Source organism: Thunnus albacares, chromosome 15, assembly GCF_914725855.1.
Source record: "Thunnus albacares chromosome 15, fThuAlb1.1, whole genome shotgun sequence".
Taxonomy (NCBI): Eukaryota; Metazoa; Chordata; class Actinopteri; order Scombriformes; family Scombridae; genus Thunnus; species Thunnus albacares.
This window is the reverse complement of record NC_058120.1, coordinates 26,003,755-26,020,565: the sequence shown is the minus strand read 5'-3', so window position 1 is coordinate 26,020,565 and position 16,811 is coordinate 26,003,755. Positions and strand designations below refer to the sequence as shown.

The 16,811-nt window shown below is 37.3% G+C and overlaps 1 protein-coding gene across 2 annotated transcripts; it reads right to left on the bottom strand.

Annotated features, from left to right (window-relative positions):
* Positions 1-2,944: 2,944 nt before the first annotated feature.
* LOC122998442 (tumor necrosis factor alpha-induced protein 2-like) lies at positions 2,945-15,843 on the bottom strand. Of its 2 annotated transcripts, none has more exons than XM_044375347.1 (12): positions 15,775-15,843; positions 11,676-11,906; positions 10,275-10,917; positions 8,840-8,951; positions 8,133-8,255; positions 7,952-8,046; positions 7,757-7,849; positions 6,889-7,015; positions 6,301-6,420; positions 5,487-5,642; positions 5,123-5,244; positions 2,945-3,670 (listed from the first exon to the last, which is right to left on the bottom strand). In XM_044375347.1, exons 1-12 carry the CDS (start codon positions 15,791-15,793, stop codon positions 3,523-3,525), a joined length of 1,989 nt encoding a protein of 662 aa, XP_044231282.1. In that variant the 5' UTR covers positions 15,794-15,843; the 3' UTR covers positions 2,945-3,522. The 2 variants fall into 2 exon arrangements, with proteins under 2 accessions (XP_044231282.1, XP_044231283.1); XM_044375348.1 differs by lacking the exon at positions 15,775-15,843 and adding an exon at positions 13,246-13,324.
* Positions 15,844-16,811: the final 968 nt, after the last annotated feature.

Genomic DNA, 16,811 nt, shown 5'->3' with positions numbered 1-16,811 from the left:
TCATACTGACCATCAGAAGATCCCTTCATAATGCACTTACAATGTAAGTGATGGGGGACAAAATCCACAGTTCTCCTTCTTTCCAAAAATGTTTTTAAAAGTTTATCTGAAGCTAATATGAAGCTTCAACTTCAAATGAGTCAAATCAAGTAGATATCTTTCAATGTTACAGTCTTTTTAGAGAAAAAGTCCAAAAACTGAAAACAGATTTGTGTATTAGAACTTTGTTTTTTCTTCTTTCCTCTCCCATTAATCATCTCACGACCCCTCAGATTTATCTGGTGACCCTTTGGAGGGGCCCGACCCCTTGGTTGGGAACCACTGGGCTAAACTAGCTAACTGTATATAAAGTAGTTGAAACTAGCTCCACCTCCAGCAGCTACAACAGTAACATGCTGCTCTAACACTGATGCTTCACTATTAATGACGTCATATATATTAATATATCGGTCAGAGGGACCAAACCACTACTTTTACTGCAATACTTTAACTACATCAAGCTCATAATGCTTATGTACTTAAGTAGGATTTTAGATGCAAGACTTTTACTTGTAATGGAGTATTTTTACATTGCTGCATTGGTACTTTTACTGTGGTCCTGATTACTGAAAACATAACAGTAGTCATCTCTGGGTTGGTGGCTCACAGCAGGAAAGCACCGTGGATTTCCACCAACCAGCTTCCAGTTATTTATCAGCCTGGTCATTCCCAGCACAGTTTACCATCCACAGCTTTGAATAGCTTATCTTCCATCCCTCTCCAATGGGAATTTGTAGCTATGACCCGTCTTCCTGAGCACATCCTTTTCCTTCAGTGATATACAAACACTGACAGACTTTCAGGGAAAAAAGTAGCCAGTCATGTGCTTCCCCTGCTTTGAGCAACAGCCATTAACTGCAGTTATAACTAAATAATAATAAACTAGGAAACACCTCAATCCAGTTGTCATGGAAATTGGCTGAAAACACTAAACACACATATGAAATAATACACAAAATACTGCTGGGTTGAAGATGAATAACTATTATTGTACAATAAGGAGACAGAACACACAAAGATTTACATCAGTTCGTCTCAGCGAACAACAAGCAAACCTAATCTTTTATAGTTGAAGAAGGAACAAAGAAATGATCTGTGGTTGGTCAAATCATGCAAACTTATGGATTACAGCCAATGGCAAACAGCCACCAGATACATTTACATGCACATGTATGTTAACTTGGAGCCACATCACCTAAAGACACAAATCAAGGAAGAGCCTCGAACCATATCTGGCCTTCGACCCCTCAACATGTCCTGTTTACTGCAACGTTGCAAGCCATCCACCAACCCCTCCACCTCCTAAAAAAAAAGTGAGCTTATATAGATGTCATGTGAAGTACATCACTTCAGAAATGATGATATTATACGTATTGTTGAAATGTTAATATGCTGCGTATTACAGGTGTTGAAATGTACATACTCAACGTGTCTGTGGTTTGCAGAAACGTACAATGCCAACGTTTAATTCTGGCGACCAGACTGAAATTTGTCACCTTATATAGACGTCATCGGTCTTATGGCGTCTATTTGTGGGAGTTCAACAGAAGTCTATCGGACTATCCTAAAGGGGTACCCAGTGTGTTAAAACGAGGAGTGAGAATGGGCTGTAAAATGATAAGACAATCCTTTGGTCTTTGATTACCTTCGCACAATGCACAACGCTTCAGTTCCTGCAAACAAGGGCCAATAATTTCCTGCTATTGTACAAGACTGGCTCGGCTGTTTATGATGTTGGTGAGTCAGTCACTTAATGGAAAACTTCACAGTCCGCAGATGATTGGTAGTTCCCTGCAGAGCCTATGATCAAGAATCTGAATTACAAGCCCTGACCACTGACATCAATTTGGGAAAATTTCTTCAAAAACTTTATTTTTAACTGCCATGTTGTTGTTTTTGACTCATAACTCACCCTGATAGGTTTGTCTGCTAACTTCCAAAATACTGTTTATATCATTTAGTGTCAAAATGCAGCTCTACGTTGTTGGTTCCTGCACTAAATGTTCATATATTTTGTGCTCTAACTCATGAATGTGAATGAGTAAAAACATGTTTTCATGAACCTGCAAAAAAAAAGGTCATCTACTCAAAGACTTTGTGTGTGAATTTTATTTAGATTGAATTTGTTGGTACTGAGAGTTACTCTTGTTTTGTTTAAAACCCTTAAAAGTTCAGTTATTTGTTTCTTTTTGTACTTAAATTCATGAACTCTGTGTACTGTAGGCACTAAAAGTTAAATATGCACTTTCTCCATAATTAAAAGTTGTTATATAATGTTGCTAATAATGTTATTTATTAAGTTTTAATTTATTTATTTATACAAATGTATAATAAGTAATATGTACATAAGAGGTGTGTACTTTTTAACTGATTAAATCTGTATTTAATGTGGCATGTCTTTAATGTCAGGCTTTACTTTTTGACATAAAGCTCTTCCAGTGAAACCACAGAATGTATTTGTGTGAAGTGTACTGGTTTAATTTTCCTATTCATTTTCAGTAAATTGTTTTTTTAAAATTTTATTTCTGCCTCTATGAAAGTGGTTCTCAACCTTTGTGGTGTCAAGGACCCACAAATTGATACACATCCCGGTACAAACCTGTATTTGATAAGCTGTAGTCTCAGGGATCCTCATCTGATAAGATTTAGTTATTCCATAACTGTCTATACTGTAGATCGGCATATTAACAATGAAGAGTATGAAACCTATAAACGGAGTCATTCTTACACATTCTCTCACTGGACTAACTTTTAGTCAATGAAATAGTGAAATGTAAGTATTCCCCATTTTTCTGGGGACCCCCTGCAACCCCCTTGAGAACCGCTGCTCTACGTAACACTTAATGCTTTTTTTTAATCACCCTGATAAGGTGATGAACAGAAGAGCAGATGAACATAAAATATATAGATTTTTAGCAAATTTTATTTATAAACTTAACTTATATTTAACATTTTGTACAGCAGATGACAAGAAACAAGCATTTTTAAAACATAACATTAAAGTTCAATGTCTCCCTTTATTGTACAGGTAAGTCAAAATATACAGCACATTAAATTAAAAAAACAGTAACACTGATTTGATATAAAAATACATCTTCAAAATATTACACATACGAACACTGACCTGGTTCTCATTTCCCTAAAAAACAAAACTCACAAGCACACATACAGGAGAAGCACCACGTTTCCCAGCACTAATGTGAAGTCTAGCGTACACATTTATACAGTGACTCTCTTTTTATATTATTATTATATATCATATTACACAATAATCTTTCCAGCTTAAGTTCATTATAAAAGTAACATTTAATCCAAGATTAGACTTTCACTGCAGATGACATTTGCTTCGTACAGACACGGTGATCATGTACACATCAATGTGTTCATCATACTAATGTAAAACAAACATTATGATACATTATATTGGACAACCCAACTTTTAAACGACTGAAATGAGGAGAATGTATCACTGGAGTGAACGTCTCATTTGATGGGAACTCTGGAGAAAAAAGGGCGAGCGCTGACGACGTTGGTTTCTTTCAAAGCGTCTGACAGAATTGCTTTGACGATTCTCCTGTCGGCCTTGGTGAGGTTAGTCTTGAGCTTGAGCAGAGCCGAAACGTGTTTTTCACTGTGGATGAAAGAAGGGAAACATTAGAAATGAACTTTTTTAATCCAAGACAACATTAATCTAATTAATAGAAGATTACTATAACAAAGGTGGATAAAAGGTAAAGTAGATTATGGTGTGGAAGTATACAGTATATTCCTTCTCCTGCACATACTTGACAATAGTTAGATGGGAAGATTGATACTGTTTTCATGTCTTCATGTTAAATATGAAGCTAGAGCCAGTAGACAATTATCTTGGTTTAGCAATCAGACTGTGCAAAGGTAAAGATGATAAAAAACAGCTCTGAAAATATTGATGTTTTTAAACATAGACTAAAAACCCACCTGTTTAGCCTGGCTTTTATGTAGTATCTTATTATTATATATATGTGTCTTTGATTTCTTGTACTTTCTTTTACTATTTTAACTGCTCTCTTACCATTAATTTATCTTTTATTGTTGTCTTATTCAATTCATTCTTTTAAAGTAGGTTTCATTAAATCTTTTTCTGTCTAATCTATTATTATCTTGAATTAGTTATTTTATTTACATTTTACAAGTCACCTTGTTTTATTTTTTGCTATTTTACTTGTATCCTGGTGTGCACTAGTGTCCCAGTCCATATTTACCATCCTGCGTGTTTGTCAGTCACTTCTAAAGTACTTTGAATTTCATTCGACTTGTATGGAAAGTGCTATATAAATAAAGTTTGGGTGATTGATTGATTGATTCTTAAGCTCACTAGTGCCAGCACATGACCTGTGAAACCACTCATTAAACAAAAGAGATCCAACATGTTATTTTGTGAGTTTTAGAGGTGCTGGTACCTTTGGATTGAGCTAGGCTAGCTGTTTCCCCCTGTTTCCAGGCTTTGTGCTAAGCTAAGCTAACCAGCTGCCAGCGCTAGCGTCATATTCACAGTAAAAGTGGTATCAATCTTCTCATCAAACCACAAGAAAGCAAAAAATATATATTTCCCATAATGGTAAACTATACTATTCTTTGGTTTGCATGTGAAAGTCTTACAACACTGACTCAGAGAGCAGAGGAAGAAAAACAAGACAGTTTACTGTCAAAGTAAACATTTGGAAGTAAACCTCATCCTCTGTAAACTGTTGACTCTAAATGTTAACATAACTGACTGTCGTAGCAAGCTTTCATTTAACAGCAGCACTTTTCTTTGTTTCAGTTCTGTTTTTCTTGGTAACTCCTCCAGAAAATTGAGCCTCTGCCTTTCATAATAATATCATAATATCATCCTCCTACCAGGAAACATCTGAACTCATGTCAGAGGTTTTAGCTCAGTTCACTTCCTGTTTCCTCTCAGCTCTTACTGAAAAATATGTTTGTTAATGTTCACCCTAATGTCAAGTAAACCATGTTTAATGATTCTGTCTTTATTAGGTCACTCACAGCTAAATAAGGACAGCTGCACATTTGCTTTTGCTAATAATAATAATGAAATGATTACCTGAGGTCAGGATAATCAGTTCCCAGTAATACTACTTGCATCTGTATGGCAGGGAGGTCTTGGAGTTTCAGCACTTCTGCAATCTTGTTCAAGATTTCCTTCAACCACTCCTCCTTTGATCCCTGTGAAGTAATTTTGTTTAGTCTTCAAGTTTACTTCAACAGTAATATACAAGGCATGTGTTTTAGGGAGGATTTAATAGTTTTTAAAGTGGATTTTCCAAGGAACACATTAATCACACTCTGCGGTCAGTTCAGTGACATATTTTTTCCTTGGAGTTTCTGATGTTGAACGTAAGATGTTGCAACCAAAAATGAATGTTTTGTAAAATCTAATACTTTTAGATTTTGTGCTTGAGTCTCACCATTTTCACGAATAAACTGTGCAAACTCTCCGCATTGTTTTTCACAGTCATGTAGGCTTTCTCCTGACGCTCCTTGTTCTTCAGTTTGACTTCCCCTCTCAGGAGCCTCTTCACATATTCTGCTGTCACTTCCTGGTGAAGCTGTCCCATCAGATCCTGCAATCAAATCAGTAATCAGGATAAAAAACAACATTATTTTAGCTTCAAATTAAGCTATTTTGTGCTTGTTGAAGAACTACTGGATTTAACAGATAATTTGTGAATCTATAGAACTATACCAGTAATTATCCATGTTTTACTCCTTTTACTACATAAATTATGAATATTTTACATGTTACTAACTATTTTACAAATCATACTGTAGTCTGCATTTTTCCCAACATTCAGGCAGCCATTGGTTTCCATTAACTTTTGTACAGTTCTAAAATCTTTGGCAGACTCTTGAATCTTGCTTGAGTTGTTTTATCCATCAAAGTTAACTTCAATTTTTTGTGTTCTGCTAATTGATTTTCATACTGTATATAAATGTAAAATCTCTCTGAATGTAAATTAATAGAAACCAATGGCCACCTGAAAGGTAAAATATATTCAAAACATTTAAACTGCAGTCCGCTTTGGAAAATGGTCTGTAGTAATGTACAGTCAACATGATTTAACATGTAGTTAAAAGTATACTATGCAGGATTTTCCTAAAAAAAAACAACATATAGACTCATACAAAAGTAATCCCTCTCAATCAAAACAAACAAAAAAAAACAGTGGCTTGTCCTTTAATATGAATGGAAGAATGTGTGTCATGGTTTCTCTGGTTTACCTTGTGACACGATTCAGCTGCACCTTGAAGATCCTGAATCTGTTGTTCAATGCTGACCAGCAGATTCTCAAACACTGACTTATTCAGCCAGTCACTGGTTCCCAGCTTGCGGTACTGTGGCTGTGTGAGATACAAATATGATGCATGAGACATTGAATTATTTTTTCTCTAACTTTTACCACAAACAGATGTAGGGGTCCACAGTCGCACAAAATTTGTAGTAAAAATTCTTTGGCTAAGGATTAGGGTCAAAATTTGAGTTATTATTCATCTACACGGTAGACAACACCCATGAGCACATTTTATGAATTGTGTCCAAATAGTAACTAAAATTCAGTAAATCCCCGTGGATGTGGTTGTTCCCAGAGCTCAAATAAAAATGAAAGGAGGCCAAACAATGTAACAAGACTGACCTTTTTTTAAAATTCTTTTGTTAATTCATGTTTTTTTGTTTGGTTCTGGGCGTCAATGACACAGAGGACTAAGATATATCTGGATACACAAATCTTTTCATGGGATTAGTTGACTACAAGAAAAATATAGAACATGACCAGACTTAGCCTTTAAATCGCTTGTAAATAAACTTACCTTAAGGACCTCGTGCACAGGGCTTAGTAAATACATGTGAGCAGATTGTTTCATGTCCATCAGAACAGACAAACAGCTTTCCCGAACATCCTCTGGGAACAGATCACTCTTCTTAACGAGGAAGTCCCTGCAGGCAGACCACAGGAAAACCCTCAAATTAGCTCACAGCGATATTTTTTTCTGTGATGTTCAAGGACGGGTTCACAATTTTTCAAAGCTGTCTGAAAACAGTCAGAAGCCCAAATGAACAGTGAAACATGTTTTTCTTGTTGTAATCGTTCCTCCTGTTCATACTGTTCGTTAGAAGATCCCTTCATAATGCACTTACAATGTAAGTGATAGGGGACAAAATCCACAGTCCTCCTTCTGTGCAAAAATGTATTTAAAAGTTTATCTGAAGCTAATATGAAGCTTCAGCATCCAAATGAGTCAAATCCAGTAGATATCTTTCAACGTTACAGTCTTTTTAGTGCCAAAGTTCCTCGTTTTGTTACTATACTTCCACCTGCAGCTCAACAGGGAAACACTGTCCGAGGAAACACAAAGAGGGAATTTGATGCTAAAAAGACTGTAAATGTGTCAGATATCCACTTGATATGACTAACTCAGACTGCTGAAGCCTCATATAAGCTTCACATCAACTTTTAAATGACTGTGTGGACACACTGTGGATTTTGGCCTCCATCACTTACATTGAAAGCACATTTGAAGGATCTTTTAATATCCGGTATGAACAGGAGGAATGATTACAGCGAGGAAAACCTCTTTCACTGTTCATATGAGCACCTGACTGCAGTTTTAAGACAGACTTGAAAAAAAGTGAACCTGTCCTTTAAACTGTGAGTTTGTATAAATGTCAGAAAAGTACCTGAAATGTTCAATACAGCTGAGTATCGCCTTGATGAACGGCTTGCTGTTCGGTTTGCTTTGCTTCATGATGTTGTCCTGGAAGATCCTGAACCTGCAGGAGTTTGTATTTGAATGAAATGTTGATATCATTAAGAATAGAACTAACTGCATTTATAAATGACAATACTTAGAAGCAAGTAATCAGTCTTGTTACCTTTGTAATGAATCTTTCAGTTGGTAAGTTAAATCCCGGGCCTTGCTTTGGTCTCCCACAACTTTTACAGTTGTAGTCAAAATACCATTGATGAGCTAAAGACAGATAGAGAACACAAATGAATAACTGCATTTAAAAATGATAATTGATTTAACATTATGTTGTGTTGATAATACTCTACCGGAATGAGGTCATAGGCCACAGGACTGACGAAGCAGCCGTCCTTTCTTGACGGCTCCTCTCCATCTTCCCACTTTTGCTTTGCTTCCTCCAGGACGCGGTCGATGCAAGTCACCATCTCACTCTGGATGTACGAAAAACAACATGAAGCGGTTACTTTTAACACACATAACACTCTTTCACAGGCACTTAATGTTCTTGGCTACTACTTTTTTTGTTCATGGCAAGAATTTCTATGATTCTACCAGGGTGGCACTAGCGAAAATGTCATCAGGTCAATCATATTAAAACTGATTATTGTCTAGAGGGCAGAAAAATGTGGCCTGATGCTGGAGCTCGAGATTAGATCATCTAAAATCCTCCAGAAAACCACAAGTATTATAGTTCCACCTGGGCTTGTTCTAGCAAGTGAATGTTCTCTGTTGCCATCAGGGCATCTTAATGTTTTACCTGCATGTAAAACTAACCGCTAGTCTAAATTGTTCATTCCTTCTGCAATCCGACTACTAAATGCTGTGCTGTGATTTCTCACTTTGCACAGTTTTTTCATCATGCTAACTGACTGACAAACATCCCGATTGCTAGACATTGCTGCTAATGTAAAAAAAACCCCCACCAAAACGAGACCTGAAGTTTGACTAAAACTACCAAACCCAAACAAACCGAAACTAAAAACTGCTATACGTGACTAAAATATAATGAATCTACCTGTTGTTTGCTCAGGTACTGTTCCTCCAGAGGTTTCAGTAACTTTTTAGGCAGCAGCTTTCCCAACGCTTCGTGATCGATCTCACTGGCCAGCTCTGGCTTTCGAAGGATTCTGACACAGAGAGCAGACATCACATTCACAGTCATTAACAAGTCAAGAAACATGAACTCTACAGATTAGGATTAGGAGTAACAAACATTATGTCGGATACTTGTATATTGTTCTACATCAGTAATCTGTGATGCTCAGTGTGTTACTGGAGATATAATTTGCTTTTTCATTTTTCCTCAATTTGCTTGTTTCATTTCTTCCACTTCAGTTAGTGAGCTTCTATATTTCAACAACAAGGACAAGCAGCGACTTGTTTTGAATAAAAAGTGTGTAACCAACTGGTTTGTGAACTCCAGGGTGTGACTCTGTAAAACCATTCTCGATCTGTCTTTTTGCAGCATTATATTATGGTGTAGTTTGTACTGTGCTGCCTTTCCTGAACGATTACACAATTTTAGGGCGAACCGCTTTGTCCATGAATCAGCCTGAGCAGTTGAGGGTGAAAGTGGTGCTTCCTCTTTCACACACTTAGATCTTAGATAGTAAAGACACTGATTGTGGACAATAAGGCCCAATTACACAAGGAGAGATTCATGATATTTTGTACATTTTGTGTACATTTCTTCATAACATCATGGTTTGGTCTCCAACGGACATTCAACACAAGACAAAAAAATCAATTTAGTCCTGTTCCCTTTAGCAGTAGTTCCCAAGCAATGTCTGCTTTGCACCCCTGTTAACCAGTTGCATGCATCTACTGATTGTGACCAGTTCTACCAAAGAGTATTTTTCCTGAAGAAGTAAAATTAAATTCAATGATTCTCAAAAAAAAAAAAAAAAAGCAAAGATTGGAGGAAACATTTTGTAAAAAATAAGCACAAATTGAGACTGAAATGTTCCTTCAACTGCATAATATGAACGCAATAAGCAGAATGAACGGAGGTAGAGGGGTTAATAATGCTAAATTGAAGTAATGTGGTATCCAAAATTCAAAGGGTTTATCCTCTGGGGAGCATCAGAGGAAATGTCAGCACATGTCATGGCAATCTGCCAGTTAAACTGTAAGATTTCTGTGGTACCTGTGAAAGTTTTGTCCCTACTGTGGTGAGTGAGAGAGGTGAGCACTAAACACACCAGGATTCATTCTCTGGAGAACATGAATATCCACAACAAACTTCACTTGTTTTTGAGATACCATTGTGGACTATGCCTTTGGTATCATGGACCAAAGTGTTGATCGAGAGGAACACTTGACCTACAGACCACATGGTCACCAAAATTATTGGGAATCATCCCCTGGAGATCATGAATATTGATACTAAATTTACCAGTGGTGGAAGAAGTGCTTAGATCTTTTACTTAAAAGTTGAATTAATGACTCACTCTGGATAATACTCGTTCACCCAGAGCAGGAGGGAAGTGCAGTCCTTGTCATCTAGACCAAACTCTGCGATCTTTTTGAGTCTGGCGCTGAAGGTTTGGTGGTACCACCTGGCGTAGGAATTACAGATGTGCAGCTCCGGCGGGTAGCTGCTCTTCACCACCTCCACCACCCACAGCAGGTCCTGCTTCAGCTGCCTGCCCATGCTGCAGATGTCCACCTGGAGAGACGACTTCTCCACCAGGTCTGCAGGGGGGCTGGAGGAGGTGTTGTCCATGCACTCCTCCACCAAGCTGTAGAGCGTTGAATCGTGGAGCTTCTTCCAGCCACTGGGCCTCCAGGGCGGCGGTGTCCCATCTCTCTGCTTCCACTGCTTGTCCTGCTCCTCCTCCTGGCAGATGGCCGTCACGGCATATGTTAGAGCCACAACATTGACCTCTGTGCTGAGAGACTGTTTCAGAATCTGCACTACGAGGTCCTTCAGGGCTCTGCGGTCTGCATCAAGCCTGTCCACTTCCTTCTCCCGATGTTTAAGTGCCTCTGCTTCTGTTATCTCCCCAAACAGACACTCCTCTCTCTCTATCAGCAGCTGGCTGGCCTCAGACAAATGGTTTGCCTCAAGGAGGTCCTCAAATGTGGGTATCACTGAGGGAGAAAAGCAAAGAGCAGACCTTGTTTTGAGCTGTTGGAGATGGTGTTTACAATAAAACTTGGCATTTAAACTTCCTGTAACAACTTTCCAAAATACAGATGATGTTTTTATCTTACCATGTAACTTTTAACTGGGAGAACTTTAGCCTGATTATATACTAAAGTACTATTAATGTAACAGAAGGGTTCCATGAAGCGTGAGCAGATAAAGACAAATGTCTTAGTCTTTGGGAGTGCAAGCAGGGAGTCTGTAAACTCTTCAGTGTTTAGAAAGCCCACATCCAAAGTGTAGATAAGAAATTGAGGGAAAGTACTTGGAAGCTCCCCAGGAAAGAAACATGACATGTAATAAACAATGGGCTAGCTGCTGACTTTTAATTGCTTCTAGGTGTGACGGAACGTTTGACGCTTTCATGACGGGTAACTATATATATCTCTGATTCACTTTGCCTTTCCACTCTTTCTCTAACAGACACTGAGTCCATGTGCATTTGATTTGATTGGTACTGTAACTTACATACATATGTATATATACATATATTAATATATATGTTATATATAGGGACTTGTAGTGTTTGTGGCCTTGAAGACATGAAAATCATATTTTATTGTAGAGACAGAATTCAACTGCTAACTTTATCTGTCTTCCTAAAACTTTTCAGTTTCTTCCTGTCTTTCAGTTTCAATGGTTTACGGTTGGCTAACGTTTGGCTAACGGTTGGATGTTTCTGATGTTAGCTCCATTAACTGACCGTTTTGGGGCTCCTTATCGCCGGGTGAGAGGTTTCCATCAGTCGCAGTGATGGTGTTTGGACCGGGTTGAGCTCTGTTGACTCCAAATAACTTTTTGAACTTTTTCTTCAACCCCCTTCCTCCTGCAGGGAGGGAGTTGAAGCCATCTGTCTCCATCAAATCTGAGCGGGTCCTCATCGCTGTCCAAGCGGAGAAACGTGACCAGCAGGCTAAGAAAGGTGCTGTCAAACCTGTAGAGACAAAAAAAACCCCAACTGTAAATATTTGTTAGCAACATTAGCAAGCAACACTGTTTTTGCATTATAGACTATATAATGGTATTTTCTTTTATTTTAGATAAAAAGAAAGCAAAAAAAAATTAGCTTAACAATTCATTAACTGCCAAGGTTGCCAGATCTTTGTGACAAAACCAGCGCAATGATCATTAAAAACCAACTCCAAAACCAGCCCAATGTCGGAGCTCAAAATATGCCTCTGCTAAACCATATACACTGCTTTTAAAGTCCAACAGCATTGCTATAATTGTCAAATGTATTGTAATATCTATGGATTTTTATTCATAGAGATTATTCAAGTAATTTGCATGCAAAATAGGTCTATCAAACCAGCGAACAAAAAATTCAACCAGCAGCAACACCTCAAAAGTAGTCCAATTTTGTGGCAAAACTGAGGACCTGGTAACCCTGGTAACTGCTCCTGGCATAAGTTGCTTCCCGTGTTATTTTGAAAATGAAAGCCAGTTCGAAGAGTAATGAAAACATAAATTAAAAGTGGAATCTGTGATACAAGACATGCAATTTATATCAATAAATTAAATTAGATTAAGTTAAATCACAACATAATTACACAAGAGAGCTAGTTTTTAATTTAATTTTGTGTAATACTCTTGCTTTCCCATTTTTTAATGTTTAAGTTAGCTATTTTTAAAACTGTGAATACTGTCTTTGCATTTTGAATTACTACAAAAAGGTATTTTCTCATATTTTAAATAAAAAGAAAGCTTTAAAATTTGGCTACTTAATTCACTAACACTCCTAAAATTAGTTGCTTCCTGTGTTATTTTCAGATAAAACTCTAACAAACACATTTTAGTCTTTTGAGCAAAAAAGTGGAATGAAAACATATTAAAAGAGGAATCTGTAATTAAACTGTTACTGTTTCAATCAAAAATAATGAGATAAATGAATAAATAAATCTGATTAAATCGTAACACAAAGCATCATCTGGCATCCAGTTTTTCCACATCATCGCCATTTTTCCACATGAAGAAACACACCATGCAAAAAACACATGCAAAACCGGGACACGGAAATGACAGTAAATAAGAATACTACTTTTGAGTGACAACATTCACCTTTCAGCTTCTTTAATTAATAACTAAAAAAAAAGCTTGTTGGTGATTCAAGTAATAAGAAAGTTCAAATAAAAGTATCAGCCTATGTAAGGCAATGTGAGGAAACTTTCTTAAGAGAAAACACTCTACAACACACACTATCAACCAGTCCAGACAGGCAGACACATATCCGTCGTACAGTGCTTTTGTCTAACTCCTCCAGCAGTGTTACTCACCCCGATCTCACAGTCGCTGCTCTGTCAGAAACAGTATACAGCTGCTGTGAGTCAGAGGGTCTTTTTAAAGCAGCGATAAGCTCCTCCTGCTCTAGTTGATGTATTGGTAAATGACTTCCCAGAGTGGTGGAAACTCCACACACACACACACACACACACACACACACACACACACACACACATACCAGGCTTTATTTAGACACATAAGCAGTGAGGCAATGTTGGCCAGTATGACAGACCAGTACTTTAATTCAGAGTGATTTACCTCAACAACTGTTGGATGGATTGTCATGACATTTGGTACAGTAAACGGCTGCAACTAAGGATTGTTCTCATAACTGATCAATCACACAATTATTTTTATGATTAATGCTTTAAAAGGCATATATTATGCATGTTTACAGGTTTATATTTATATTACTGGAGCTCTACTGTTCAAAAAATGTAATAAAAAACAAAATAATCATCCTTCTCGTTCGTAGTGACCATTAGAAGATCCCTTCATAATGCACTTACAATGTAAGTGATGGGGGACAAAATCCACAGTCCTCCTTCTGTGCAAAAATGTATTTAAAAGTTTATCTGAAGCTAATATGAAGCTTCAGCGTCCAAATGAGTCAAATCAAGTAGATATCTGTCAACGTTACAGTGTTTTTAGTGCCAAAGTTCCTCGTTTTGTTACTAAACTTCCACCGCAGCTCAACAGGGAAACACTGTCCGAGGAAACACAAAGAGGGAATTTGATGCTAAAAAGACTGTAAATGTGTCAGATATCCACTTGATATGACTAACTCAGACTGCTGAAGCCTCATATAAGCTTCACATCAACTTTTAAATGACTGTGTGGACACACTGTGGATTTTGGCCTCCATCACTTACATTGAAAGCACATTTGAAGGATCTTTTAATATCCAGTATGAACAGGAGGAATGATTACAGCGAGGAAAACCTCTTTCACTGTTCATATGAGCACCTGACCAACAGTTGAATCTTTCACCAGTCAGGTGACAGATTTTCTTCTAAGGGACTCTCTGAGATTGTCTTTAGTTCATCATTCTGTCAATCCTGGACAGTCCCAGACCAGTACCTCCCTCTGGGGATAATCCTTGTTTCATCATCCTCTCATGTTTCACTTCTTAAAAGTACTGTGTACAGTTTATTCTTTTTCCATTTACAAAGTCAAAATACTTTTTATGGCTGAAACATTACATCAGATTTCTTGTGTATCACTTTATGCACATTTCCCCAGAAATACCATTTTCTACTGCATGTCTCAGCAATGTAATTATACAATATCATCTCTGAGTAAACATAGTTACCAGTATGCTCTGTTAGGACTGCTTGTGGGATGGTTAAATAGCTTCCAAAACCCCCCCTTCCCCCACATCTTTCCAGTGTTGGATTGGGGGGGACTGTGTCTGACTGTGTCAATCTTACTTTTCACCCACTTACGCTGCAGACCAGATTGGTCAGCTGCGTGGAGGCAAGAAAGGAGCCAGCGTTCCCTTTTTTCATTCTTGACATGAACTGTTTCACTTTTACTGTGAACAGCTGAGTGCAACACCATGAATGCCTTCCAGGAGAGACATTATCCCTGTGTTTATCAGACACTTCTGATTTGTACAAACTAGTTGTGATTGATTATAAACCGACTCATCTCAGTGAGTCAAAATGTAGAAGAAGTGAAAGTGTCTGAAAATAAATCCCCCACTAGGATTTTTAAAAATCTCAATATCCATATTTTTTTTCTCACCTTTATCAGCCAGCAGCAGTAATGGTACTTATGTGTACCAACAGGAGTACTTTTGGTTTTTCTTTTAAGGATGTTTTACAGTAAAATGGACCACCAGCAATATATGCATCAGGTAGAGTTAAAACATACAAAAAAGTGACTTTAGTTTATATTATATGATGTCATACAATCTCAAATATTTTAAGGAGGCAGCACCACAATGCGTCTGATTGCTAGTACATACGGCATTAGTCTGTTTAGTGAAAATGCCATTCTTTAATCTGTTCCTGTAAAAATAAACAACTAAATAATAATTATAAAGTAACACATAGAAAATAATCTATTAGAACATATATATATGCTACATATATATGTTATGATACACTTATATAAACATACAATGTCTGTGTATTTTATCATTTCATACAGATACAGATTTTATACATTATGCTGATTCTACGGTGCATATTTTGCCAGTAAATCATACAGTATACAGTATTTTTTTTATTTTTTTTTAGAAAAATTGGGATAATGATTATAATGTTGTAACTAAACTAAATCAGAATTAAAGTTATAATGGTCCTATGTGGTAATGACATTTTTCAGTATGTATGGTTCTAATATAGATTATCATATGTTTGTCAGTTAGTTACAGTAAATTCACATCAGCCATGTTCATCATCACTGACTATGTGTTGATGACAGTTTTTTGATAAGTATTAGCACGTAACCTCTATACAACCTGTTTATAACTTTAATAACCTGATTATTGTTGTGTTGTAAACAGTTTTTCTTACCTTTTGTGCTGCAATTCATCGCTCCTGAAGGCAGCAAGACTAACAGGTGTGTAAAGCTCGTCCGTCTCTGCAGCAGGTCGACTGAACACTGAACTGAGAATAACTTGCAAAATACGATCTGATGTCAGGATGTTGGTTAAGTCACGCTCTGAGAAACTCCCATTTATGCACCCATGCATATTTCCCCTGACAACAAACACTTATGATGTTAGTATGATTGCATGAATGCTTTCGAAATGGCACCTATGTGTGTATGTGCAATTAAAAATATCACCCAGTTTCTCGCGCTGATGAAGCTCACTGTAGGGTGTGAGATGTTATTATGGAGGCGAAAATAAGGTCTAACTGCCTCCATACAACCTCCAATCATATATACAAACTTTTCAAAGCATCTAACAAAGATGAATACAGTTCACACTACAAACTTCCCTCAAGTAATACAAATACATCTGGGAAAAGGTTTTCATTTCCTCAGAAAGAGGAAGTCCAATGCCAGTTTAGGTCTACATTTATTTCATTTTCTCACCTTGCTGATTTATAAATCATCAGTGTGATTTTTAGCACCTCACATACACACAGCTGACTTCCAAGCTCACTCAAATGGATGCAATAATCAGATTTTGCTGCACGAAATGACCGAAATACATCTGATCTGATGATGATCTGAAACATTTCACTTCCTGTGTCTTAAAGGAATAGTTCAACACATTGGAAAGTACGCTTATTTACTTTCTGTTATGGCGTTTTCAAACCTATTGTTTGTTTGCTTTGGTTCAAATCAGTGGATGAGTTTGTAAACCTGGTTCAGTTTCTTTTCACAATGAGAAAATGCATTAAAAGCCAGGTGAGATCATTCTCTCTGCTCATTGGTCAGCTGTGTCTGGGGCGGCAGCAAGAATGTGAACACAGGAAGAAGGTCCTGAAGAAGACTTTGTTACGCTAGTCTGGGTCAGATCTCAATTTATTCTCCAGCTAGTTGCTAACAACTGTTGACTTCACTCATCCGCATCCCAGCATGCAAAGCAGCAGCTGTTTAG

Excerpts from the sequence above, each read along its gene's own strand:
- LOC122998442 (XM_044375347.1), bottom strand. Across the intron at positions 10,918-11,675 it reads CGATAAGGAGCCCCAAAACG|TGATACCCACATTTGAGGAC; the intron begins GTCAGTTAATGG and ends TTTCTCCCTCAG. Across the intron at positions 6,421-6,888 it reads CTGTGCACGAGGTCCTTAAG|CCACAGTACCGCAAGCTGGG; the intron begins GTAAGTTTATTT and ends TATCTCACACAG.